Source organism: Anopheles nili, chromosome 3 (genome assembly GCF_943737925.1).
Source record: "Anopheles nili chromosome 3, idAnoNiliSN_F5_01, whole genome shotgun sequence".
In the NCBI taxonomy this organism is placed as follows: Eukaryota; Metazoa; Arthropoda; class Insecta; order Diptera; family Culicidae; genus Anopheles; species Anopheles nili.
The window spans coordinates 22,209,012-22,233,153 of record NC_071292.1 but is presented as its reverse complement, the minus strand read 5'-3'; the positions used below and the strand labels follow the sequence as shown (position 1 = coordinate 22,233,153).

Below are 24,142 nucleotides of genomic sequence, written 5' to 3'. Positions count from 1 at the left end.
GAGCGTTTCAGGATTAAAAAGGGTTAGGAAGCTTAATAAATCTAGAAATTCTGTTAAAGCACAAACTTGTATTAAGGCACATTGTATTAAAGCACAAAATAAATGAATAATATGAAAGTATTAAAGAAAGTTTTACTCTTTGTTGTTCATTGAGGCAACAACAAAAAAACACTCATAACAGTCAACACTGCTGCGTGCGATAAGCATATTCAAACACCCGTTTGAAAGGACTCGCATCGGGCTACAATTGTTTGGGCGAATAATGTCGAAAAAATAAATCCTTCTACCAATTACCCGGCTCCATTTTTTTCTCCCTTCTCTTCGGTGCCGAAACTCAAAATACCCGCGCACTTGCAGACAATGAAAATCATCATGTACCGTCATTAATGTGCAACATTGCACGAGATTTCATTTGGGTTTTTTTGTTGTTGTTTATTTTCATATCCTTTTTTTTTCTCTCCCCAGGCCTCACAACACATTGCCTCGCGACCCGATTCACATTCAAGCGTGTGCTGTCGTGCCGCTGTCGATTTGGCATAAATACTTTGTTTTCGAGCATTATTTATGGGACGAATGTTTTGGATTAAATTTGTGTTAATTTATTAATTCCTCGAGGCAAAACTGGCGTGGAGCTTCGGGAGGGGTAAACCCGATCATGCAGCGAGAAAAATTGACTCCCGCTCGAGGGCCAAACAATCGATGGAGTGACCCTTGCCCGCGGAAAAACACTCGCAAGGTGGTGGGTGGTGGGTGGTGGGTGGTGGTGTTTGCGAAATCGGTGGCAGCGGGAGACAGAAAAGCCGTTGTATTTTTTTTGTTTTTTCATTTGAGCTTCCAAACACCGGCAGAAAAAGTAACATCGACCTCATCCGCTGTGGAAAAAAACTACGTTCGCGGGGATGAAAAACCGAAATTGCGTATGACTGACAAGCGATAAAAAGCTGCTACAGAGAGAGAGAGAGAGAGAGAGAGAGAGAGAAATTCACACCACCAGAGCAACGTGAACAAATATTTCTGGTGCACACAACAACCAAAAAAAAAAGAAAAGGCGACTCATTCATAAAATGTATAAATCATGCAAACCCACTTCCCAAAAACCAGTCGAAAGCGCGCGTGGGAAGCCAACAACAACAACAAAAAATTGTCCGTAAAAAGTGTGTAAATACGACAGATTATTGAACAGCATGATTTACACGGCGTGTAGTGGTGCGACATGGGCGGCTGCTGGATTGATGTGTGAATGCTGCTGGCCAGCGCGACTCGTCGGCTAAAATCGGATATAAATAATCCTTGCCGCGGCAAAAAAAAAACGTACAACCCCATTTTCTCTTCGCCACCCCCAATTCGGCCACATGCGAACCCCCGTAACACTTCATCAAAAGACACGAACAAGCGATTACGGAGCAGCAGCAGCAGCAGCAGTGGGGCAAATTATGCGCCAAAGGGAACCACCCGTGGGGGATGATTTATGCGGACAAGATTAACCCAAGTATTGTCACACGGAAATTATCATCTGCATGCAACCGTGATTTCTGCTCCAATCCCTCCAATCGCTACGGGTTTTTGCTTCAATCTGGTTATTTGTTCAATTGCTGAAATGTCCGCTGACATGTCCGCTTTGGGGTACAAACCGTTTTCACTAAGGGTAGTACGCAATTAAAATTGTTCAAAGGAATAATTTACAGCTTAGTGTGATATTTAATTTGTTTAATTTGAATTTATTTTCGCAATGATTTTGACATCAAATGAAGTCCAATCTCAGCTTTTAGTCTACACATTCAAGTGGGAAAACTTAAAGCATCCAAAAGCTTTCTCCCAAAAAAGCTCTATTTCTGTGTGATTAATGCACAGCACAGGAAATACAACGTCGGTTAGGATATTTGCGTCGAGTCCAGATAGTTTAGTAAACCTGTTACAAATTTAAATCATAAGCAGTGCCGCATTCACAGTGAGGCATTCAACATTATTTGCACAGCAGAGCTCCGTTTCTGGTCAATTTACCACAAATAATGAAACAACAATAATGAAACGTTCCTTTAGTTTGATTTTGGGCTGGTAAGTGCTGTTCGGCATCGTACGTGCGCTAGTTTGCATTTACAACGCTTCAAACATTTACGGCAGTGATCGGCTGCAAACGATCGGTTGCTCATACGAATTTCCTCGAAGCTCACAAATGCATTTTTTTTACCCACACAGCAGTTCAAAATTTTTAGAATGAGATATTGTCTTCATCATTCCATTATTAAATCAAAAAAAAGCCCAAGAAGGGGATCATCGCTTTCATTTGCTGCTCGTTTATTGCTTCTTGCTAAAAAGGGAAGCCATATTTGCATATTAGCTTACTTAAGAAAACTCATCATCAACCATCCAACTGATTGATGGTGAGTTTAGCTGAGCATAGATGCGTTTCTTCACCACACTGAACGCCAGACGTATGCAAAGGCCAAAAAATGCTCACAAAACCCTGCCACAACACCACAACAGCCAGTGCCGTGCGATCATCTCGTGGCCTAAAAAGGGACGTCGTCTCCTCGTCTCATTTGTATTTTATTTTCCCACCACCTAGTGATAAACCATTTATCTCAGCTACAGCGCAGGCTGCGTGGTTGTGATAGCGCACCGGAATTTAACCGGGACCATCGCGGTTTTGTTTCCTACCCCGGGATGATTCCCACCAGCCAGTCAGCCAGCCAGACCGTCGGTTGCTTGCGCCAAATGTACGCCATCTGCTAGGAAAGCAAACATTAGGCATGAATATGAATAAGCGCACGGAATTACCATAAGCATGGGTATCCCATCTCCATGCATCCAGGCTGCGGCTACTGTTTTTGACGGCCCTCACCGATGATGCCATTGGCTGTTGCTCTTCAGCACTCCAGCTTCAGCAATCATCATCATCATCATCATCATCATCATCATCGTCATAAGCATTGCCCTCGTCGGTGGCATGTAAATAAAAATAGCACGTTTTCCCGCGCGACAGAAGGTCCTTCCGGTTGGAGCGTTCGCGGGGCGGGTTAATACCGATATCATCAGAATTTCTAAGTACATTTGGAATGAATTAAGATAGCAAAGATAAATTGACACCTAAGCGCACGTATTCATCAGCCAGAGCGGTGGCGTCGCGCAAAGATGAACGAAATAAGCGCACAATTCACCTTCCTGCGATAAAGGACAATTTAGCGCTTCAAAAGCGCACAAAAGAGGCTTCGATGTAAAGCAAAACAGGGCGGGAACTCTTCTTTCGCGTTAGTTGTTCTGTTGCGTTCATAAAAGCATAAGGTTTGAAGCGCAAAGTGAAGCATTAGAATATGATCAATAAGCATATGCTTGCTTTCGGCGGTATGTTTGAGGCAAAAAGAAACTGATGCAAATCGGCTGTCTGCGGCAGGCTCAGCTAATGTGGAACGAAAATTCACCAAACCAAAGCGATGGTGCATGGAGCAGAAAACTTAAAACACGTTTGCATAAAATAATCAGCAATATATTTGATCTGTACATCCGCCTGGGAAACTCCGCTCGAAGCACGCGTGAGAACCCCGAGAAATGGCTCATTTTAAAGGGGGAAAGAGTGAGCAGCAACAACACTCAAAAAAACACCCCCAAATTAGCATAACAACCAACACATCCATCTAAACCATCGCGCGACAACCGAAACCAATCTATTCGCGCATTCGGTTTCGAGCGGGGATGGAAAGTTTGACGCTACGTGTCGATCACCAGATGGAAAAGCTTCGATGGAAAGATCCACGTGGCAGCGAATGCTTCACGCAGCCAATCAAAATGTTAATCCTCCGCTGCTTTACAGTCGTGCTCGAAATAAAAGGCAGAAGAAAAAGCGCGCGAGGGCGAGCCCTTATGCATGCGGGGCGAATAAACTGCAGCCGTTTCTTTTCTTTTCCTTTTTTCAAGCGATCGTAAGCAAACGTTTGTAAGCTTGTTTAAAGGCATAGTTACACGGCAAACAGGGCAAGGTTTAGATACCCTTTTTAGAGTTTCGTTTTCTGCTGGATTCGATTGATTTATAAACACGTTTTTGAAAGCTCGATATATAGTTGTTCATCAGCAGTGCATCGTCACGGGAATTGTGTGCAATTTTCACACGCTCATTCATTAATATTGTGCTCGTTCGATATGCTTTGGATCAATATGGTTGAAATTAAAATTAGCTACTTTATTTTTCGTCCTAGCTGATGAAAATCAAACCTCTCTCAGCTGATCTCTCACCCTGCTGATCGCTCAGCTCGTATGCTAATGTTTGTCTTTCGATTATTTTAAGAAGCTTGACGAATTTAAGGATGCTTTTCTCTTTGTCCGAAACTATCTTGAAGCTGTTCTGGTAGAGTTAAATAATCTCTCCACATCGTTTGTTCTACAGTACGAAAAAAAAACACATTATATGAAGCTTCTCGCCTTGTTTTTTTAATAAAATATTGAATAGATGTAATATTTCACTTTTTTTACAATTTAGTTTAGTTGAGGCTCGCTACTTTTCATCCCCACAAAATTACATGGTCTTATAACAGTTTTTACTCATATATTCTCTTCTGCCCGCGCTCATCAGTTTCATGTTGCAACTGATTATGTTTCTCTCGTCTCTTTATTTTGATTTTCTTCCTATGTTTCTCTTATTCAAAAATCATCTCATTAATTATTTTACATTCTGTGCTTTCGTTCTTCTTTATAAATACAATGAAGTACCAATACGATCCTGAAGCACAGCATAATGTGATACCAAAACCTAGATCTTTTTATATGTAGATACCGTGATCAGCTCAATTTTTTCTTATGGAAAAGCATTAGACTTTCCTCACGATATTCTCGCGAGCTATATGTACAGCGTTATCAATAAAGTGCATCTTTTCATTACCGTGGAACGTCTGTAGGTCATGATTTATTAGACAAAAAGAACGGCGGAAGTATCACATCCATGTTTGACCAACAACGCTGGATTACTATCTACTAACATCTATCATCACTGATAAATGACTACATACTACATGTTGTTCAGTATTCCTTTTGATTAATCAGCAGTTCTTCGTGAATTTCATATTAAAAATCCATCGTTCTGTATGATTTCATCTTGATCTTGCATCTTGATGTAGCGAGAAAATTGTAAAAACAAATTACCAAATTATTGCGAATTATTCAACAAACAGATGTACACACGGTATTGAGAGCACATACATTCGCCAATAACATGCTCATTACATGCTAATTACACCACAAAGTGCAAAGCGAAAAAGATGGAATAATGTGGAACAAAGTCTGTTTCGAGCTCTGCAAATCAGAAAATTTTACACAAAGTAACAGGAGAACATACTAGCTAGGAGGTTACAATTTCAAAATTTTATTTTCAATTTAATTTTTCACTCATAGATGGCGCTGTAATGTGGCATGGATGAAATGTTTCATCAATTGAAATGTTTCACCTGGTGAAGCGTTTAAATAGCGCCATCTATGAGTAAGTAGTTGAACCATATTTGCTCTTTAGCGTAATTAGCGCCATCTATTTCTCAGAAATAGCACTAATATTCATTTTAAGCGTTTAATTCATTCGAAGCGTTTCAATTATTTTTGTCATTTTCATCGACAAAAAATGTTACCTCTTAATTAGTATGGGCTCCTGTTATTTGGACGAAAAATTTTTCTGTCGTATCCAAGCCGTATGCGGACAACATTTTTTCCGCTTCTTCTCTGCGATCCCGTTTTTTACCGATGATGGATTTTCGTGCAATCGTTAGCATGTTTTGATGGATAATGTAAACACCTGAACTCGTTAAGAAATAGCTATAGATTCACACAGTTTGCTCGTGAATTGTCAAACAGTTTGTGTTCGTTCAACGGAAAATCAAAAAGGCGGCTGCGACTGCGAAGCGACCAGACGGATTTATTTCATTTCCGAAGCTCCTTCACCATTTTTATTCTCTGTGCGTTCGCCATTCTGTTAAGAGCTTGCCCGAAAATGGCTTCGACTCGTGCATTTGGAATTTTCAATCATCAAAACCGAACAAATGGAAACAACATCTTGGGAAGTAAGTTACAACCTCGCTGGTGAATTGTTTTGCCATTTCCTACAACAGAAAGGATGTAAAAATCGTTCACAGAAAATGCTCAGCTATTGAAACCTGGCGAGACTCGCACGACGGCAGCCTTCGCCCTGAAGGATCTCACTAACAGCAACAAGGCTCAGCGTATTTCAGTGCACCAGGATGGAAAGGAAAAGGCCGCCAGCATACACGGAAAATCGTTGAAATCCACCACGAACAGCGTGTTGCAAATGATATGCAACGACATGACGAAGGACACCCCTAAGAAACCATCACATATAACGGAGGATACGTTCGCGCCGCAAAATGCCGAATATGCCTGGGGTCAGGCGGCTTGTCTGCGAGATGATCTCCTGGAGCAGATGATCGACTTCGTTGGGATGCCTTGCGAGATCAAACGAAAGCCACTAAAACCCACGCCACCGAAGGATCCGCTGGATCTGCCGGATCTGATGTGGGATGACTACGCGTGGCCAGCTTCGAGGAAGGACCGATTTGATCCAGTCAAACCAATGGATCTGCCCGAAGATGATTTACCCCTGAAGGATATTCAAGAGTTGGAATTCTTATTCTAATATGTGTTTATTTTCGTTTCATTTGTACAGTATTTTTAAACGTTAGTGTATCTGATATCCTTTTTCTTCGAGTAGGAGGAGTGTACCAGTTTGCGCTAGAATACATGTTGTGAATTTTCTATCCTCCATACACAGTCGTGTATTAGTGTATTGTGAGCAGTGTAAATTATTATTACAAAAATAAAGCGAATAAAAACCGCGGCAGTGGTTTCGTACCAGCGAACACATTATTGCGCACATGAGGTGAACCCCTTTATTGTAGAGAGATTTGCTTAAATAGTTACGTTTTTTTTTGAGTCGCGAGATCAACAGGCTATGGTGCTGTTTTACAGCATTGCGTCTTTTTTGGAACGTAGGTTACGTTGAAATTGCTTAATATACTTATACTCATCGCACCGATCGCAAATGATGGCACCGTTCGAGATCAGCTCGTGGACGCTCTTGTCATGGCATACTATGTGCACCAGCTTTAGGTTGTTGAGCGTGAACAGCTCCAAAAAGTACGTTATCACAGACAGTTTCTTGCCCTTGCGCCGATGCAGCTTGCAGAATGCGTCCCCCTCTGCTGACACCATCCGCTCGACGTTGTCCAGGATCGACGGCAGCACGGCTCGACTGATCTCGATCTGATGGTCGAGATTCCACACCTGGAACAGTATTAAATTCTCCCGGCTGGCGTACGGGTTGATCCGGTGGTTCAAGTAACGGCAGCGCTCGTCATTCCATACGCCCATGCACCGGAAATCGCCCAACTGGCTGCACAGGGCTACATTGTAGCGATCGATACGGCAGTCCGACCCAAGCGACTTCTGTACCAACAGTTTTAGCCTTTTTGGTGGGATCTTTTGTGCGTCCGTTTCATCCTGGGTATTAGCTTCGGGCTTCAGCTCTACCCTACGCAAGCAGGTACGATCGAACATGCAGCTGAAGTAGTCGAAGCCCACCAGCAACTGGCGGAACAGCTCCAGCATCTCGTCGATCAGCTCCCGAGCGACCGGACTCGCGCGGTACATCGAACACTTGGTTAGTTCGTCCTTCGTTTTGTAAAAGTAGCCTCGAATGCGGTCTTGACCGCGACGCTTCATCACCTCTTCCTTCGTTTTAGCGGCACGATCATCAATTCCTGCGGGAGCGGACATGAGTTCATTATTAGTGCGATTAAAAATGCAACTAAATCGATAACCATTTCTTACCTTCAAACCATTCGGCATGGTCGCTTCGCGTGCTACGTTCGATCAGATCATCCCGACCACGCTGGGCGCTTAAGAGGATTTTTGAAATCTCCGGCTGATTATTACTCACGAACTGTTGTGCCAGTTCGCCTGCATGCAGCAGATCCGTGTGGGCGGACTTGATGGCGTTGTACATCAGCTCAAAATCTACAATGAAAATTCCGATAGAAACGATAGCGCAATTGCGTCAAGTTGCTTGCATTAACGCGCTCAGCACCACCATACCGGTTCTTACGATGGTGTCCTTGTCCGCTATGACGAACAGAACCTGGGCCGGTAGCGTTTGGAAGTACTCCTCGTCAGCCACCTCTACGCCGTCCTGGGCAAGATATACGCGACATGCAGCTATCTGTGGAAGCAGTAAATCAAAGAAACAATAGTAAAGAAGGTGAAATTGGCAACACATCTCCGATAAGACCCACTTCAAACGCGACCTTGACACATATTTCACACAGCCACCTTCGATGGAAGTGGCAAGGACAAATCCTAGAGAAGGCTTACTACGATGATCGTCTTGACAAAAATGCATCTAATGCCCATAAAAAGCAATGACCTCGTGTAGCTTTGCATGCATTGCAGCATCGCGCCCGGTGCATTTCAAACGCCGAACGCCAAATACGGACGCCTGGCAGCCAAACAGGTCAATGCCATTTATGCTTCAACCAGCATCAAAACACACACACTCACACTTGAAGAGTTGGTCCCATCCAGGGGTTATTTACCTTGAATTTTTCGGACGCTTTCGTCCGGAGCATGCGGAGTGAGTTGGCTGCCACGCCGAATTTGCGGCTCCGTTCGACATCGGTTATTTTGTAGCCCTTTAGCGGCGCTCCTGCTGACGGTTTGCTGGCTTTTGACGGGAACAGGTTGAACATTTCCGCTCTTTTGTCACGTCCTACTGAAACCTTTGGTGTCGTTCGTACCAGCCAGCAAAAGGATCCGATCACGATAGTACGCAGTGCCGGACCGAAAGACAGAACCACTTCGCGGGGTGCTGGTTTACGAGTGAATGAAGCTGGCTCGAGCCGCGAACGGCTGGACTGCACGAAATTGGAATGCAATGGTAATGACCTTTGATGCACTTAAAATAACACCGCGCAGCTGTTGTGACGAACACCAACGCTTCTGCCTGCTGTTCACTTGCGCAAACACGATAACGTATCCTTTGACGTGAAAGTCACACGTGCATCAGTTCAAAACATAGACACATGTGAGGAAACCATTCCTATGATTTTAAAATACAACAAATTGGTTCATATCAACGGTCAACCAATATTCACAAATTAAGCATTTATAATGATATTATAAAACCTACAAGCTAGAACAAAAGATCAAATTCATGTTGTACTGTCCTACGTCGAAACCAAAACAAATTCAATACGGAAAGTGTCTTACACATTTTTTTTTGACTAATCGGAAATTATTCTAGCATTCTAATGCAGACATTCGATTCACGCTAGAGCATATGTTTAGGTTAAAAATTAACTAAACTTTTCGCTACAGTAACATTTCTCAAACAAACACCGTATATTTTACCACCTCATTCTTTATGTCATAACAATCTGTACGAGGGGTAGGACAGTGTCTTTCAATCGTCTGCTACATCAATATTATAGTCGTGAAATTATTCCTTATATATTCTCAATTACATTCAATACAACCTATACTGTACTGTTTAAGGTGAAAGAGAACGTAAAAAAAAACCAAAGTCATCATTCAAACCATTGTTTGGGTCTAGGGAAAATAAATGTGTAGGTATGCACCAACTTCTCGATCTGTTTTTTCGTAAAATTTTTAAATTTAAATTAAAAAATACTTAAAACTAAATTCAAATAGTTAAAACTAAAATTTAACAACAAATGACCAATATTATATTTCAATAAAATATGAAATCAGATGAATAGCTTGGATATGAATTTCATATACTTTTGCACGATCAGTGTTATGTTGTTCACTTTTGCACGTTCAGAGTTATGTTGTTGGACTGGGCCTATAGGTTGGAGGTGAAGCTCGTATAAGAATAAGAACGTCCTCAGATTACAGATATCGTAATTATGAAGCTTTTTTTTTGTCCTTCCGTCTTGCAAGTTTATTAACATCTTCATTCCTCATGAACGCGGCTAGAGATTACTTATTCGTTGAATTTACAGCATTAAATTAATCATGTGTATATTAAAATAAAGATTTCAGTTATAAACTAAAACTATTGTCTGCAGTATTATGGTAATATATATATATATATATATATATATATATATATATATATATATATATATATATATATATATATATATATCTATATATATATATATATATATATATATATATATATATATATATATATATATATATATATATCTAATGCAAACAGTTAGCATAAAGCATTTAAGCTTATTCAACCATTTTATTCAGAAAAATTTACTCAAATTTGTCTATTACCAGGCGCCTCCATCTGACCGTTCATGCTTTTTTTTCGTAATCAGTCTACCATAGAACCCACACTATTTTTACAAATACTCTTTAAAATTGACTCCATATATACTCTTTTATTTATATTAGTTATAATTGGTGCGCGAGGCAGTGCTTAGAGGTAAAAATGAAACTAGCCGACCTAATTAATACACTGATGAATAACTCGGTAAAGTGTTCATTTCGATTAGACATTGCATTTGTTTTTGAATGATTTTGATTTAGGCTTATATCTAATGACATTATTACTATAGTTGAAGGGCATATTGACTTTTCGGTTAGATTTTGTTTTGTCCGTTGTTATAGAAAAAAAGGTAACAATGAATGAGAGTTACGAGGATTCTTCTAATCGAGATTTTTTTCGAAAACAATCACTATCAATCTCAGACATAAAGTAGCTTAAGTAATGGAATTTTTTGCATTCAACAGTATATATTAAAAGAAAGGGTCATGGTTCAATCAAGACATCAAATCGTTGATTAGTACGCTTAGAACGTTAATGGTATTTCTATGTATCTCGCCTTGAAATATTTCTGATAAACAAGATAGACAGCCAAGAATATTATGCACACAAAAAGAATTGATAGAACACTAATTTTCGCCATTGCTTGATTGCTTGGGTTGAGGTTATTGACGATCTTTTCCAACCATTGCATTCCAGGCAACTGCAATACATCCTGCATGGGGAGGCATAGCAGATTTCCGTGTATGGTGAACCGAACCATTTGTAAATCCTTAAAAATCTCTGGTCCAGCACACTTTAGCTCTAAAAATAGAATGTGCATTTCCGGTCTAGAGTGCATTGGTGAAAGAACGTAATCCACAAACCACTGCATAGAGCAATCGCACTTGATCGGATTTCCCTGCAAGTTTACGCCGTCCTTGATCCTTGGCCAGCGTGCCATATCTTTGGGTAATTTTTCTAAGTTGTTGTAACTGAGATCGAGCTGTTGTAAAAACGAAGCATAGAATTTACATTGTTAACAAAGTCACTATGTGACACGTTAGCCAGGCTCACCTTTTGCAGCCAATTCAGACCGGTAAATGTTTCCGATTCGATTAGAGATAAGCGCGGGCAGACGGATATACTGATCTCTGTAAGGTTTGCTGCAAGAAGACATTTTACAAATAAATGGTTAAAAACTAGTAGCAGTGCATAAGGGCGCCCTAAGATCATCGGTACCTGCTCCTTCGAATGATTCTTGTCGAATGGAGAGTAAGTTGGGCATGTAATTGAAGGCAAGCTTCCGTAATGGTAGTGTTTTGTTGGAACGAAATGACGGAATAGAATCAAAGTAATTGCCAGACAAATCGAGCTCTTCGAGAGACGAGAAATGGTCACTACAGAAGTTGTTGAGTCTGTTGTTGGATAAATCGAGTCGTTTCACACTTGAGATCGGTTTGGTGTAGTTTAATTGGTTAAATTTGAGCGAGAGATCTGTAAGTCTTGCCGGGATGAATTCCAAAGGCCAGGTGACGATTTCGTTGTTATCTAACTTTAAATGTCTCAGATTTGTCGGTAACATGATTGACTCGGAAGATTTAATCGAATTGTTCGACAAATCGAGCACTTCAAGTGAACTTAAGTTGAATAGATAGCTACTAACTTTAACGATATGATTGTGGGACAGATTTAAGTGATTTAACATGTGCCATGTAAGTTTGTTGAAGCCACTTATATCCATTATGTTGTTAGACGACAAGTCGAGATACTCAATCCGAAGAGGAGGGCTGAAAAAATCTGTTGATAATGTGAAAATAAAATTGCTATACATAATTGCTTTGCATAATCAATCGCCATTCTTACGGTACCATTGTCAATCGCTGAAATCTTATTGTACCGTAAAGAAAGCTTTTTCATATAAGGGAAATGGTCGAACGCTTCGTGTTTGATGCGGCTTATTTGATTCTCGTCCAGATTCAGGCTAGCAACACAGTTGTGTCCCTGTAATCTGTTGAGTAACATTTATGTAATTGGTATGTGATATAGCTATACAATTATTAATGTGCAACCACGCATCGCTTACAGATCAATTGTAGGAGTGTTAAATCCTTTGAAGATGAGCTCGATAAACGCACCACAACTTTTATTTGGGTTTTGAAAAAAGTCTAGCTCGGTCCAGGCCCAGGTACGGAAATCGAACATATCGGAATCGGGATAACTGTGGTATCTACGCCACATGCTCTGATTGAAGCTAACAACCATTTTAACCAAGCTTGACTCTTGGTCTTCTCCACTGGTCTGTTCCGTACATTGCATGTACTTGCATATGTCTTTAGAAGGCTGATCTTCACTAGAAATGCACACCCATAATACAAGGGTACTAATCAGGCGCAAAACTAAACTAACAGAATTCATTCCCTCAACCCTCTTTCACGAACGAATACATGAGAGCGTACTGGAAAACGCGTAAGGGGAACTGATCGATAAAGTAATAAGTTTTTTCAGAGGAACCGTTTCAGGAATTGCTCAATGCGCTGTAGTTTGTGCTCTATCTCTCTTTCTCTCTATCTCTCTTGATCTTTCTTTCATTCTTACTCTGTCTCTTTTTATGTTGCGTGCTTATCCTTAACCGCCGCATAATGGTGTGCATTGTATTCCACGTGTTGCAAGCCGTAGAAGCAAACATTAATCGTATCGCAGCTGACATTGACCCTAAATAATATCAGTTTTATCATCATTTCGAAGAAATAACTCAGTGCAGAGTGTTACGTTTAGAAGAGCTCGGAAATGATTCATGAGCTATTCGTCAATAAATTTCTTTAAAACAAAATTAGCATAATGATCCTGTTACTTCTTGTTGCTGAGATACAATGGTTTTTTAGTCGAAAATGTTAATTGAAAAACTTAAAAACGATGTTTTGATGGTATATTCTTTGATATCGAAGATTTCTCATATTTATTATAATCGCAACGAGATGTTGTCACAATGAAGCAATACAAAGGTTAATATATAACTCATTTTGTGATTTTTCTAAGGCATTATAATACTTTGATATGAATGTTTCCCAGCAAGTCACAACCTATCGTGGATTTGTGAATGGAGCCGCCTGGTGATGGTCAAATTTCCTAAGAAATTTAAGGTTTTCATAAATCATGTAAAACAACGTACTACAAGCATGTTTCTGTTAAGGCCAAGTGTCTTTCAATTTAGTATTTGCTTTATAAAATATTAAACACAAAAAAATAAACTTTATAATTATTTCTTGACACTGATAACGCTAATTACATACACATACTACGATATACTAGGTACGATTATATCTGCGTACATAGATTCTATGTATGACTTCATATTTGTCTACATCTGTGTTAATTCGACCCAACATATATATGTTGGGAAGGATAAGTATGAAAGGGAATATTTGTGAATTAAGACGTCCCTTAAACTCGAGACATAAGATGAATTAATTCATCATTCCAATCCAAAACCCTTAACTCGCGTACGATAAAGCATTAAGCCTTGAGAATATTTGCAATAAAGATCCATAATTGGAATCACAACTTCGATATAATTGGTGATGTCCTTTTTTTATAACCTCTTGACAGTCCTGTGATTCTGTTATTAAATGTCTTTTTTATTTGTGTTTTAGGTAAAACATGGTCTGAAATAAATAAAATCAAAATATTCATTTAAATTTTTTCCATGTTTTTTGCTAAAATAATTGTTTTTTACAGTGTTTCAGAAAAAATACAATAAAGTTTAGTTGAAATTGTTGATATGTTTTCAGTATAAACGAATCCTATTTATTAAGAAACTATATAACATAATTTAAATATCATCAATACTTTCTTGAATTACGAAGAATAGAAAAAATCATTCATATGCATTCATTATCCACACAATAGAATTTCTAATACATTCATTTACCCACAACCTATACCCATGTTTGTGGTGATAGATATTTTAATAGAAAAGGCGATTTGAATAGAATAAAGGAGCAACAACTGCCCGAGAACTGCTACGTCAAAATAGTAAATACAAGCTCAACGTATCCGAGTACTGCTCTCGAAAAACTGTAAAGGGTTTAAATGAATAAGTCTTGGTTCAGTCAAGACACCAAATCGTTGATTAGTACAACGCTAATGGTATGTATCTCGTCTTGAAATATTGCTGATAAACGAGGTAGACAGCCAAGAATATTATGCACACAAAAAGAATTGATAGAACACTAATTTTCGCCATTACTTGATTGCTTGGGTTGAGGTTATTGACGATCTTTTCCAACCATTGCATTCCCGGCAACTGCAAAACATCCTGCATGGGGAGGCATAGCAGATTTTCGTGTATGGTGAACCGAACCATTTGTAAATCCTTAAAAATCTCTGGTCCAGCACACTTTAGCTCTAAAAATAGAATGTGCATTTCCGGTCTAGAGTGCATTGGTGAAAGAACGTAATCCACAAACCACTGCATAGAGCAATCGCACTTGATCGGATTTCCCTGCAAGTTTACGCCGTCCTTGATCCTTAGCCAGCGTGCCATATCTTTGGGCAATTTTTCTAAGTTGTTGTAACTGAGATCGAGCTGTTGTAAAAACGAAGCATAGAATTTACGCTATTAACAAAGTCACTATATGACACGTTAGCCAGGCTCACCTTTTCCAGCCAATTCAGACCGGTAAATGTTTCCGATTCGATTAGAGATAAGCGCGGGCAGACGGATATACTGATCTCTGTAAGGTTTGCTGCAAGAAGACATTTTACAAATAAATGGTTAAAAACTAGCAGCAGTGCATAAGGGCGCCCTAAGATCATCGGTACCTGCTCCTTCGAATGATTCTTGTCGAATGGAGAGTAAGTTGGGCATGTAATTGAAGGCAAGCTTCCGTAATGGTAGTGTTTTGTTGGAACGAAATGACGGAATAGAATCAAAGTAATTGCCAGACAAATCGAGCTCTTCGAGAGACGAGAAATGGTCACTACAGAAGTTGTTGAGTCTGTTGTTGGACAGATCGAGTCGTTTCACACTTGAGATCGGTTTGGTGTAGTTTAATTGGTTAAATTTGAGCGAGAGATCTGTAAGTCTTGCCGGGATGAAATCTAAAGGCCAGGTGACGATTTCGTTGTTATCTAACTTTAAATGTCTCAAATTTGTCGGTAACATGATTGGCTCGGAAGATTTAATCGAATTGTTCGACAAATCGAGCACTTCAAGTGAACTTAAGTTGAATAGATAGCTACTAACTTTAACGATATGATTGTGGGACAGATTTAAGTGATTTAACATGTGCCGTGTAAGTTTGTTGAAGCCACTTATATCCATTATGTTGTTAGACGACAAGTCGAGATACTCAATCCGAAGAAGAGGGCTGAAAAAATCTGTTGATAATGTGAAAATAAAATTGCTATACATAATTGCTTTGCAAAATCAATCGCCATTCTTACGGTACCATTGTCAATCGCTGAAATTTTATTGTATCGTAAAGAAAGTTTTTTCATATAAGGCAACTGGTTGAACGCTTTGTGTTTCAAGCTGCTTATTTGATTCTCGTCCAGATTCAGGCTGGTAACACAGTTGTGTCCCTGTAATCTGTAGAGTAACAATCATGTAATCGGTATATGATATAGCTATATAATTACTAATGCATCGCTTACAGATTAATTATAGGAGTGTTAAATCCATTGAAGATAAGCTCGATATACGCACCACAACTCTTATTTGCGTTTTGAAAAAAGTCTAGCTCGGTCCAGGCCCAGGTACGGAAATCGAACATATCGGAATCGGGAAAACTATGGTATCTACGCCACATGCTCTGATTGAAGCTAATAACCACTGTATCCCAGCTTGACTCTTGGTCTTCTCCACTGGTCTGTTCCGTACATTGCATGTACTGGCATATGTCTTTGGAAGGCTGATCTTCACTAGAAATGCACACCCATAATACAAGGGTACTGATCACGCGCAAAACTAAACGAATAGAGTTCATTCCCGCTACCCTCCTAAACGAATGTGAACATGAAAGCGTACTGGAAAACGCGATAAGGGGAACTGTTTGATAAATAAATAAGTCATATCTCTGCAACCGTCAACATTTCTGAAATTGCTCAATGCGTTGCAGTGCTTTATCTCTTTTTTTCTCTCTCTCTTTCTCGATCTCTCTCTATCATTCTGTCAGTCTCTTCATAAGTTACGCGCTTATCCTTTTCCGCCGCACAATGGTGTGCATAGTATTCGACTTATGACAACCCGTAAGAGCAAACATCAGTCCACATAGGGGCAAGGGCGGTTATAAGTCCCAATTTTATTTATTCGCTTACGCTAAATCTAATATTTCCTATTGAAAGTCATATAGTTAACTAAGAAAATTCTATAATTACAGTTTCTACCATTCATATCTTCGAAGATACAAAGCTCCAAAGTAAAAAAAAAGCTAGAAAAATGCGCAAATTTCAGCAGCTACAATTGAACTGCCTACTTTAGTAGTAGTGTTTGGTGTATAATGGGTATATTATATACCATTAGAAACAGTAATCTACTGTTCAAAAAAATAAATAAAACAAAAATTTGACCTATATAACAAGTATATTTTTTTGTGCTATAACCACATAAGAAACAACAAAAAATTACGTTTTTCTTACTTTGGTAATGAAGAAAAAAATTGTTTATTTCTCATTTTTTTCCTAAAACATACTTCAATATATAATAATGAAACGGTGAAACGCTCCGCTCCACTTCGAACCGCAAATGTGTGAAAATGTTTGGGTTTAAAAATGTTTGGTATACGCACTGTAGTATCAAACCTAGTGAACTTAAAACCCCTGCACAGTTCTTCAATTTTGAAAAAAGGGTCAAAAAATTGTTACCCTTTTTTATTTGTGGTTTTTAAAAAACGTGCTCTAAAATTCATAAAATTAAAAATTTTTATTTATTTTTGTTGAAATTTCATGCTAAAAAATGATAATTGCTTTAGCGTGTCAGAAAATTTGTTAAGAACTGCTTGATTGTTTTCAATATCAATAAATTCTTTTTTTTAGTTATAATATAATTTAAATTTCATCGTAGTTTTCTTTTGTCTGGTGCAAGGAATTCTGTTCAGAGTCTTACAATAATATTTGATTTCTTTGCGTAGCTTTTTACCGCACTTGCTTCTGTACGAACAACGAACTTTGCACTCTCGTGACTTGAGTTTAAAAGCTCAATTTTTTATATTTGAATTTTACGACCTGGCCGTATTGTTCCCCAAAGCTATATTTCTAGTCCATAAATACATATTCATTCATTCTTATTCCATAATTTCGCATAGTCCATGGCTGGTGGGCATTTCCTTCAAAACATTGTAGTAATTTATAAAAAATTTACGATTTAAACATAAAGGTAAAAAAATCGTAACACATATATTTATGGAGAATCTATGATGCATGCTCATAAAAAATGGATAAATAACAGTGCACAAGCAAAATGAGGAAGAAAAAAGCTTAATCAAAACTGCCTAAACTTAAGCTAAACAAAACCTTTCCAAACCTCCCACAAAAGGCACACGAATCCGTCAATCCGATAGTTTTCAGCCATGCCAAACGCCGGCCGAGCTGCAACAAATGAACAAAAATCAATCGTCGCTAAGCGGTATCGATTTTCGGCGTCGGATTTTGAACGCCAAAATCGCCCAATTTGAATTCGCTAGTAACAAGAGATCATGCGTCAAAGAGGATACATGTACCAGCCGAATTCTGTTTCGAACATCACTTATCACCTAAGGGTTACCAAATTTAATGGATTTCCCCTCCTAATGTTATCAGTACATATCGCCGATCTTTCCGACGCATGATAATCAGCATCCCATCTCGTTTGCTATCGATCGCATTGTTCTAAGCGCACTGTAGGATCTTATTGAGCGTCTTATCTTGCCGGTCATAATTCGGTCGCAATATTTTTGCCGGTCATAATAAATTGTGTGGCTGGGTACATTAAATCCTTTTTTCATACAAAACATAGCAGAAAACTGTTTGTGATAAATTTCTCTTACTTAAACCACTGTTCTCCATATCATTGAGCATCTTTTTATCACAAAACTATATATTATGACCGAATTATGACCAGCAAGATACGACGCTCAATAAGATACTACAGTGTGCTTAGAACATTCCGATCGATAGCAAACGAAAGCAAACGAGACGGGATGCTGATTATCATGCGCCAGAAAGATCGACGATATGTACTGATAACATTTGGAGGGGAAATCCATTAATCTTAGTGTGGCAATCCAGCTGGTGCATGCAACCTCTTCGACGCATGATCTCTTGTTACTAGCGAATTCAAATTGGGCGATTTTGGCGTTCAAAATCCGACGCCGAAATCCTCCCGATAGCAGCGTGCGTTCAAATCGTTCCGATATTGGTGGCTTTTCGATAGAATTTTGAGATATCGACGTGCGCAAGAAACACGCGCAACCACGCGAGATTTGGCACTGTTGATAAAAAAACGTGCGCTATGGGCTTAAAGATTACTATTTCGGATAACGGGAGCAGCACGTGAGCGTAACAAGGACAAGCTGCTATATTTTGTACCAGGCGCGCATAGGAGGTGATCTTGCTTGCACTATGGAGTGATGCGTGCTAGCTGGACATCGTGTTTGATAATCCCGCTAGTTTCATATAGTTTTGTGATAACAAGATGCTCAATGATATGGAGAACAGTGGTTTAAATAAGAGAAATTTATCACAAACAGTTTTCTGCTATGTTTTGTATGAAAAAAGGATTTAATGTACGCAGCCACACAATTTATTATGACCGGCAAAATACTGCGACCAAATTATGACCAGCAAGATACGACGCTCAATAAGATCCTACAGTGTGCTTAGAACAATGCGATCGATAGCAAACGAGAGCAAACGAGACGGGATGCTGATTATTATGCGTAGGAAAGATCGGCGATATGTACTGATAACAAAAGGAGGGGAAATCCATTAAATTTGGTAACCCTTGAGTGACAAGTGATGTTCGAAGCGGAATTCGGCTGGTACATGTATCCTCTTTGACGCATGATCTCTTGTTACTAGCGAATTCAAATTGGGCGATTTTGGCGTTCAAAATCCGACGCCGAAAATCGATACTGCTTAGCGACGATTGATTTTTGTGCATTTGTTGCAGCTCGGCCGGCGTTTGGCATGGCTGAAAACTATCGGATTGACGGATTCGTGTGCCTTTTGTGGGGATATTTTCCAAAGGGAAATTTATAAGATCGGCTTTATCTAGATAATGAACTCTTTTAATCACTGTGAAATTATATAGTTACTTACTTATGCGCGTTTTAATGCGATTAAAATTCCATAGCTTATGCGATAAAACCATCCAATGTTTTCTTTCAAATGAATTAATAAGAGCAGTTGTTAAGTTTTAGTATGTCAAGTATGAGTTTATTATTTCGACTGTTCTCATAACTTATTTTTAGAAACTGGAGATAGCATTAGGACTAATATAAAAAGATATGATCCATTTTCGAAATACCTTTCGAGGCCCTGTAACGCATTGCTTTCATTGCCACGGATTTTCTTTCAACAAACACACCGAATGAGATATAATTTTGTCAACAGATTTTACATGGATTGGCGCAATTTATTCCATCCGCCACCATCGCTAAGTGATACATTGGTATAGTGTCCAACATCATGCTAATGTGCCACTGCTGGCTCGGTTGAGACCACGGTGGTGTCCGGTTTAAGTGCAGATTCTGTCTTGGCCGTCCTTACAGCATCAGCTCCGACGAAACTCTTGATCTTCGCGATCTGGTTCTGGTCGAGCGCGAACGAGTTGAAGATGTGTCTCCCAAGATCGGTGCTCTCCGGGTACCCGTTGTCGCTGCAATACTGCAGGCACTGAATCGCAACTGACGGCATTCGGTTGGTGACGCACAGGTTTACGAACTCCCGCAACCCATCCACTCGTGGTTCGCCCACTATCGAGTGTTGGTTCTTGACAAGTTTCATAAAAAGCGAGCTCGATCGCTCGAAATCACCGGCGCGCGTTGCCAGCAGCAGGACATCACCCAGCATCGGCCCAGAAAGACCGGATGACACGACGGCTGCAGCCCTTGGGTTCGAGACTCGCTCCTCCAGTCGGTTCCACATGTCCCAACCGATCTGGGCGAACCGCTCGATCAACCCATTGTGCCGAGGGTCGCTGGGTGACGGTTGATTGGAGACCATGATTTGCAGCAGCATGTTAACGAGGTTTTCGCGCCCTGTATGGTCGAACTGCACCATGTGGGACCACAGTAGTGGTAGCTGCTCGAGGGCACCATTCATTTCAACCGATCGCAGAATGTCTTCCATCACGGATGGTTCCGGAATGTAGACGTTCGGCACGAGCAGGTGGTACGTGTCTAGGAAGCTTTCTAGCGGTTCCGTTGTGGCAAGCAGTGCGAAGTAATGCCGGTAATAGATCGACTCCTTATACGAATCCCCGATCAAGTTGTAGTTCTCACCGTGGTGGAGCAGCTGGTTCACTCGCTTCGCTAACTCCTTGTCGTGCAGGTGATTTCGGCAGATGTCCATCGCAGTCACAAAAAAGAACGTGTCCTTCGGGTCTTGGATGGTGAACTCGCGGCCCTCGATCTCATTCAGGATGTCATGCAGCACGTGGCTAACGGGACCCCGCTCTCGACAAAAGATGACCAGCACATAGTACCAGCTCGCGAGTGACGGTTCCACGCCGAGCTGTTTGAACTCGGCCAATGTCCGCAACGCGTACGTTCGAGGATGGTTGTACCCACCAATGGTCGTCACGGTTTGCAGAATCCCATTAAGTGTGCCGAGGTTGGGGCGCAGGTTCCGCTGCTTCATGGCGGACAACACCTCGCACACAAGCTCCCACCGCTTATCGTAGCTCTCTTTTAGGAAGGACGCGATGTGCAGCAGACTGTTGAAGGTGTTTGTGTCCAGCTCGATGCCTTTCTCAACCGTCTCTTGGTAGAGAGCCCATGCCTTTTCGACTTGAAAATATCGCGCCATCCCGCGAATCATAGCACAGTAGTGTTCCGGCCGCTTTGTTTCTAGCCCGTGGAAAAGTTCCTCCGCCAGCTCGAAGTCTTTCCACGTCTTGCGCTGCCGCTCGCGGCCCACCGTACCTTGTCGGAACCAGCGTTCCTCGATAAACTGCTCTGGAAGTGTGTCGTCGTGGTTGTAGAAACACAGCAGTTCGAGCAGCTGCTGCTTTAGTTGCTCGTCCACCTCGATCCCGTTCTTTTTCAGTAGGTTATAAACAAGGATCGCGTCCTTCACCTCCACACCGTCAATCAGCTTCTGCAGGTCGGTCGTTTCCACCTGGCTTTCTTCGGTGTACACCATCGTTGGAACGAACGCCTGTACTGGTGGATCGGCTTCCTGATGTTGAAACAGGTGTACGTTCTCCTGCCTCACCCACAGGGCGGCCTTCCGTCCCGCTTCGTGGGCAAGTGCGTATGTTTTTTTATTGGCGTTTGACGTCGGTATTAGGTACGGGTCATCATGATATTTGTAGTGTGGCGCAGTCGGATCGTACCCTACGGTGCTCGAAAGCGCCATTAATATATCGGTTGGACCTCGTTCAATCCGTGTTGGTATGACAATCTTTTCCTTAACCGCTGAAGTTGTAGCAGATGATTGGCGATGTGTTGTGGTGCTTTGTGCCACAGAAAACACTCTTCCGTACGCCAACATGCGGTTGCACGAGTGCAATCGTAGTCGATGCATGGATTTACACAAATTGTTCATATTGTCCGACCGAATTTGTTGGATAACGTAGTAACAATTCTTTGGTTCCTTTTTCTTCTTCTTCTTCTTCGATGACCAAGTAACACGTTGCCTTCTATGCTTTAGAATCACGTGCTTTATACATGCATTTATGTCAAGAGATCAGCAAACCGGAGACAAAGCAATTTGCTTTGGATCTGTAAAGAATAAAGCAAGTTTAGGTTCGTATTGAATTAGAAATTAATAATAACAAATGATACCAGCAAAATCGCCTACCAAAACAACATTGCAACCTTTGACAGTACAGACATCAAACCGGCACCAGAGTGAGAAAGGATGAAAAGAATAGGACAACCGTATGTTTTATGTGAACGACTCAAAAGCTTCACCACTCTGACGTCACGGTATATTTCGTTTTTATCGTTCCACAATTTTTAAATTAAATATTGGAGGAGATCGATATGTTTCGAAAGATACAATAACTGTTGTTGATGGCTTTGTAACTTATTGTTTTTTAAATATTTAAATTAATTCTCAGATATTGATTTTTATGTATTGAGAACAAAATAATAGGATGAGAGAATGATTTCCTAAGCCAAATACTAGTAGCAACATGAAAAATAAATTAAAATTTATTCATGGTCGCTAAATCCATGCAGATCCTTATAGCATGGCTACAGCAAGCGAGGCAAATATAAACACTGATCTATTTTTATGCCCAAGGTCTAACCAACAGATCAGGTGATGGACCAACTGTTGTATCCTCTATTAGTATTGATTTATTTATTTTTTCAAATTCAAGGTACTATATTTGCAGGTCAAGCTGCCAATAATATTTGTCGTTTAATCTATTCTCAAAACACTATAGCTCGTGTTATGACGCCAAGCGAATATCTTGCTTTCTCGAACTAGACTACGTGAGTACCACAATTATCTTCCTCCCTTTTTCAGACTATCGCCAATAATGATCGTTTATTAGCATCCCTGTGTTAATTGATCACCGGATCGCAACACAGCCGAGTACGTCCCAATAAAGCAATGATCATATTTGGGCTTGCATCACGACAGCTCTAGTTATCAAAACGAACTCCAATCGTACGGACGTATCCGTTTGTCTGAAACAATATATTGTGCACGTGTGCCATCAACCAATTGTTTTCGAGTTTGTAAAGATACTGCCTCATCGCGTCTGTTACTGATTACTAGTCATTCGAAAAAGATGGCTGAAACCCAAGTAAGTCCTAGGAGTGATCTTGAATAACGGGAGACGAGAACTACGATGAGTAAATGTCAGGGTGCATAAAGATTTTGATCAGGTCTCGTTGCGTTTTCCCGTTCACCACAGTTCCTGTGTGACTTGTGCGGTCAGCGCTACTCCACCTTCGAGATCCTGATGACGCACAACCGCTTGAAGCACTACCATACGATCAAGTTCGGTTGCGGGTATTGCAACGAAACGTTCCGGCACGAGGACGATTTATACTGCCATTTTGTACTGACACATCACGTTGATCCGTACGCGAAGCGCCGTTGCGACAGTGCTGAATCTGATGAGGACGGCTACGGTCAGATGCGACTTATTAGTGAAAGTGATGATGGAGAGGAGCCCACCGAAAGCAGCGCTGATGATGACGACGATGAGGAGGAGGAGGATGAGGAGGAGGAAGACGAAAACAACGACGTGGAGCTGAGCTACAACGAGCTGTACGTGAGACGGAAACAGAGCGCCATGACCCAGGAGGAAATTTCGGAGCTGACGGACGAGTTCAAGAAGTCGGTCCAGTCGGCCTTCTTCACGAAGCTAAGGTTATAGCCGAGGGGTATGCGAGACCGGATCGATCGTCGTCTGTAAATAGGTTTGTGACAGTCATGTAACGACCATTAGCTGTTCGCTAATGCGTGTTTGCTGATAAGGAGCACACATTTACAATCCGTCGATCCGTCTCGTGTCGATCTCCTGAAGAGATCGAGGAGAAAAGTACGTTCTCCGGTATCTGGAGGGTAGCGCGACGGCGTTGCACTTAGCACGTAGGACACACTATCACGTTGATCTTTTCGAGAGGATCCCAGGTTTGGCCAATGGTTGAATCGGCGGGAAAACAGAGCCGGGTAGAGAGATTTCTGGATTCGTGGTTAGTAAGACGA

At 40.7% G+C, this 24,142-nt stretch overlaps 5 protein-coding genes across 5 annotated transcripts; 2 read left to right on the top strand and 3 right to left on the bottom strand.

Annotated features, from left to right (window-relative positions):
• Nucleotides 1-5,965: 5,965 nt before the first annotated feature.
• Nucleotides 5,966-6,746, top strand: LOC128726858 (uncharacterized). Its single transcript, XM_053820697.1, has 2 exons — nt 5,966-6,035; nt 6,108-6,746. Exons 1-2 carry the CDS (start codon nt 5,966-5,968, stop codon nt 6,623-6,625), a joined length of 588 nt encoding a protein of 195 aa, XP_053676672.1. The 3' UTR covers nt 6,626-6,746.
• Nucleotides 6,747-6,914: 168 nt separating this feature from the next.
• Nucleotides 6,915-8,732, bottom strand: LOC128725956 (DNA fragmentation factor subunit beta). The gene is made up of 4 exons (XM_053819728.1): nt 8,580-8,732; nt 8,083-8,206; nt 7,819-8,004; nt 6,915-7,748 (listed from the first exon to the last, which is right to left on the bottom strand). The coding sequence occupies exons 1-4, from the start codon at nt 8,730-8,732 to the stop codon at nt 6,952-6,954; spliced, it is 1,260 nt and encodes a 419-aa protein (XP_053675703.1). The 3' UTR covers nt 6,915-6,951.
• A 1,076-nt stretch (nt 8,733-9,808) lies between these two features.
• LOC128723904 (tsukushi-like) lies at nt 9,809-16,044 on the bottom strand. The gene is made up of 6 exons (XM_053817668.1): nt 15,926-16,044; nt 15,721-15,860; nt 15,092-15,649; nt 14,927-15,015; nt 14,517-14,855; nt 9,809-9,847 (listed from the first exon to the last, which is right to left on the bottom strand). The coding sequence occupies exons 1-6, from the start codon at nt 16,042-16,044 to the stop codon at nt 9,809-9,811; spliced, it is 1,284 nt and encodes a 427-aa protein (XP_053673643.1).
• Nucleotides 16,045-19,789: 3,745 nt separating this feature from the next.
• LOC128723389 (protein PTCD3 homolog, mitochondrial) lies at nt 19,790-22,021 on the bottom strand. Its single transcript, XM_053817122.1, has one exon. It carries the CDS (start codon nt 22,016-22,018, stop codon nt 19,940-19,942), a length of 2,079 nt encoding a protein of 692 aa, XP_053673097.1. The 5' UTR covers nt 22,019-22,021; the 3' UTR covers nt 19,790-19,939.
• A 1,195-nt stretch (nt 22,022-23,216) lies between these two features.
• On the top strand, nt 23,217-23,810 carry LOC128726888 (acidic leucine-rich nuclear phosphoprotein 32 family member B-like). Its single transcript, XM_053820730.1, has 2 exons — nt 23,217-23,231; nt 23,343-23,810. Exons 1-2 carry the CDS (start codon nt 23,217-23,219, stop codon nt 23,808-23,810), a joined length of 483 nt encoding a protein of 160 aa, XP_053676705.1.
• The last annotated feature ends 332 nt before the right edge of the window (nt 23,811-24,142 follow it).

Excerpts from the sequence above, each read along its gene's own strand:
- LOC128723904 (XM_053817668.1), bottom strand. The coding sequence starts at position 16,044 with ATGTTCGATTTCCGTACCTGGGCCTGGACCGAGCTAGACTTTTTTCAA. Across the intron at positions 15,861-15,925 it reads AACACTCCTATAATTAATCT|ATTACAGGGACACAACTGTG; the intron begins GTAAGCGATGCA and ends GTTACTCTACAG. Across the intron at positions 15,650-15,720 it reads AATTTCAGCGATTGACAATG|ATTTTTTCAGCCCTCTTCTT; the intron begins GTACCGTAAGAA and ends CATTATCAACAG.
- LOC128725956 (XM_053819728.1), bottom strand. The coding sequence starts at position 8,732 with ATGTTCAACCTGTTCCCGTCAAAAGCCAGCAAACCGTCAGCAGGAGCG. Across the intron at positions 8,005-8,082 it reads GGACACCATCGTAAGAACCG|ATTTTGAGCTGATGTACAAC; the intron begins GTATGGTGGTGC and ends TTTTCATTGTAG. Across the intron at positions 7,749-7,818 it reads CCATGCCGAATGGTTTGAAG|GAATTGATGATCGTGCCGCT; the intron begins GTAAGAAATGGT and ends CCGCTCCCGCAG.
- LOC128726858 (XM_053820697.1), top strand. The coding sequence starts at position 5,966 with ATGGCTTCGACTCGTGCATTTGGAATTTTCAATCATCAAAACCGAACA. Across the intron at positions 6,036-6,107 it reads TGGAAACAACATCTTGGGAA|AAAATGCTCAGCTATTGAAA; the intron begins GTAAGTTACAAC and ends AATCGTTCACAG.
- LOC128723389 (XM_053817122.1), bottom strand. The coding sequence starts at position 22,018 with ATGAACAATTTGTGTAAATCCATGCATCGACTACGATTGCACTCGTGC.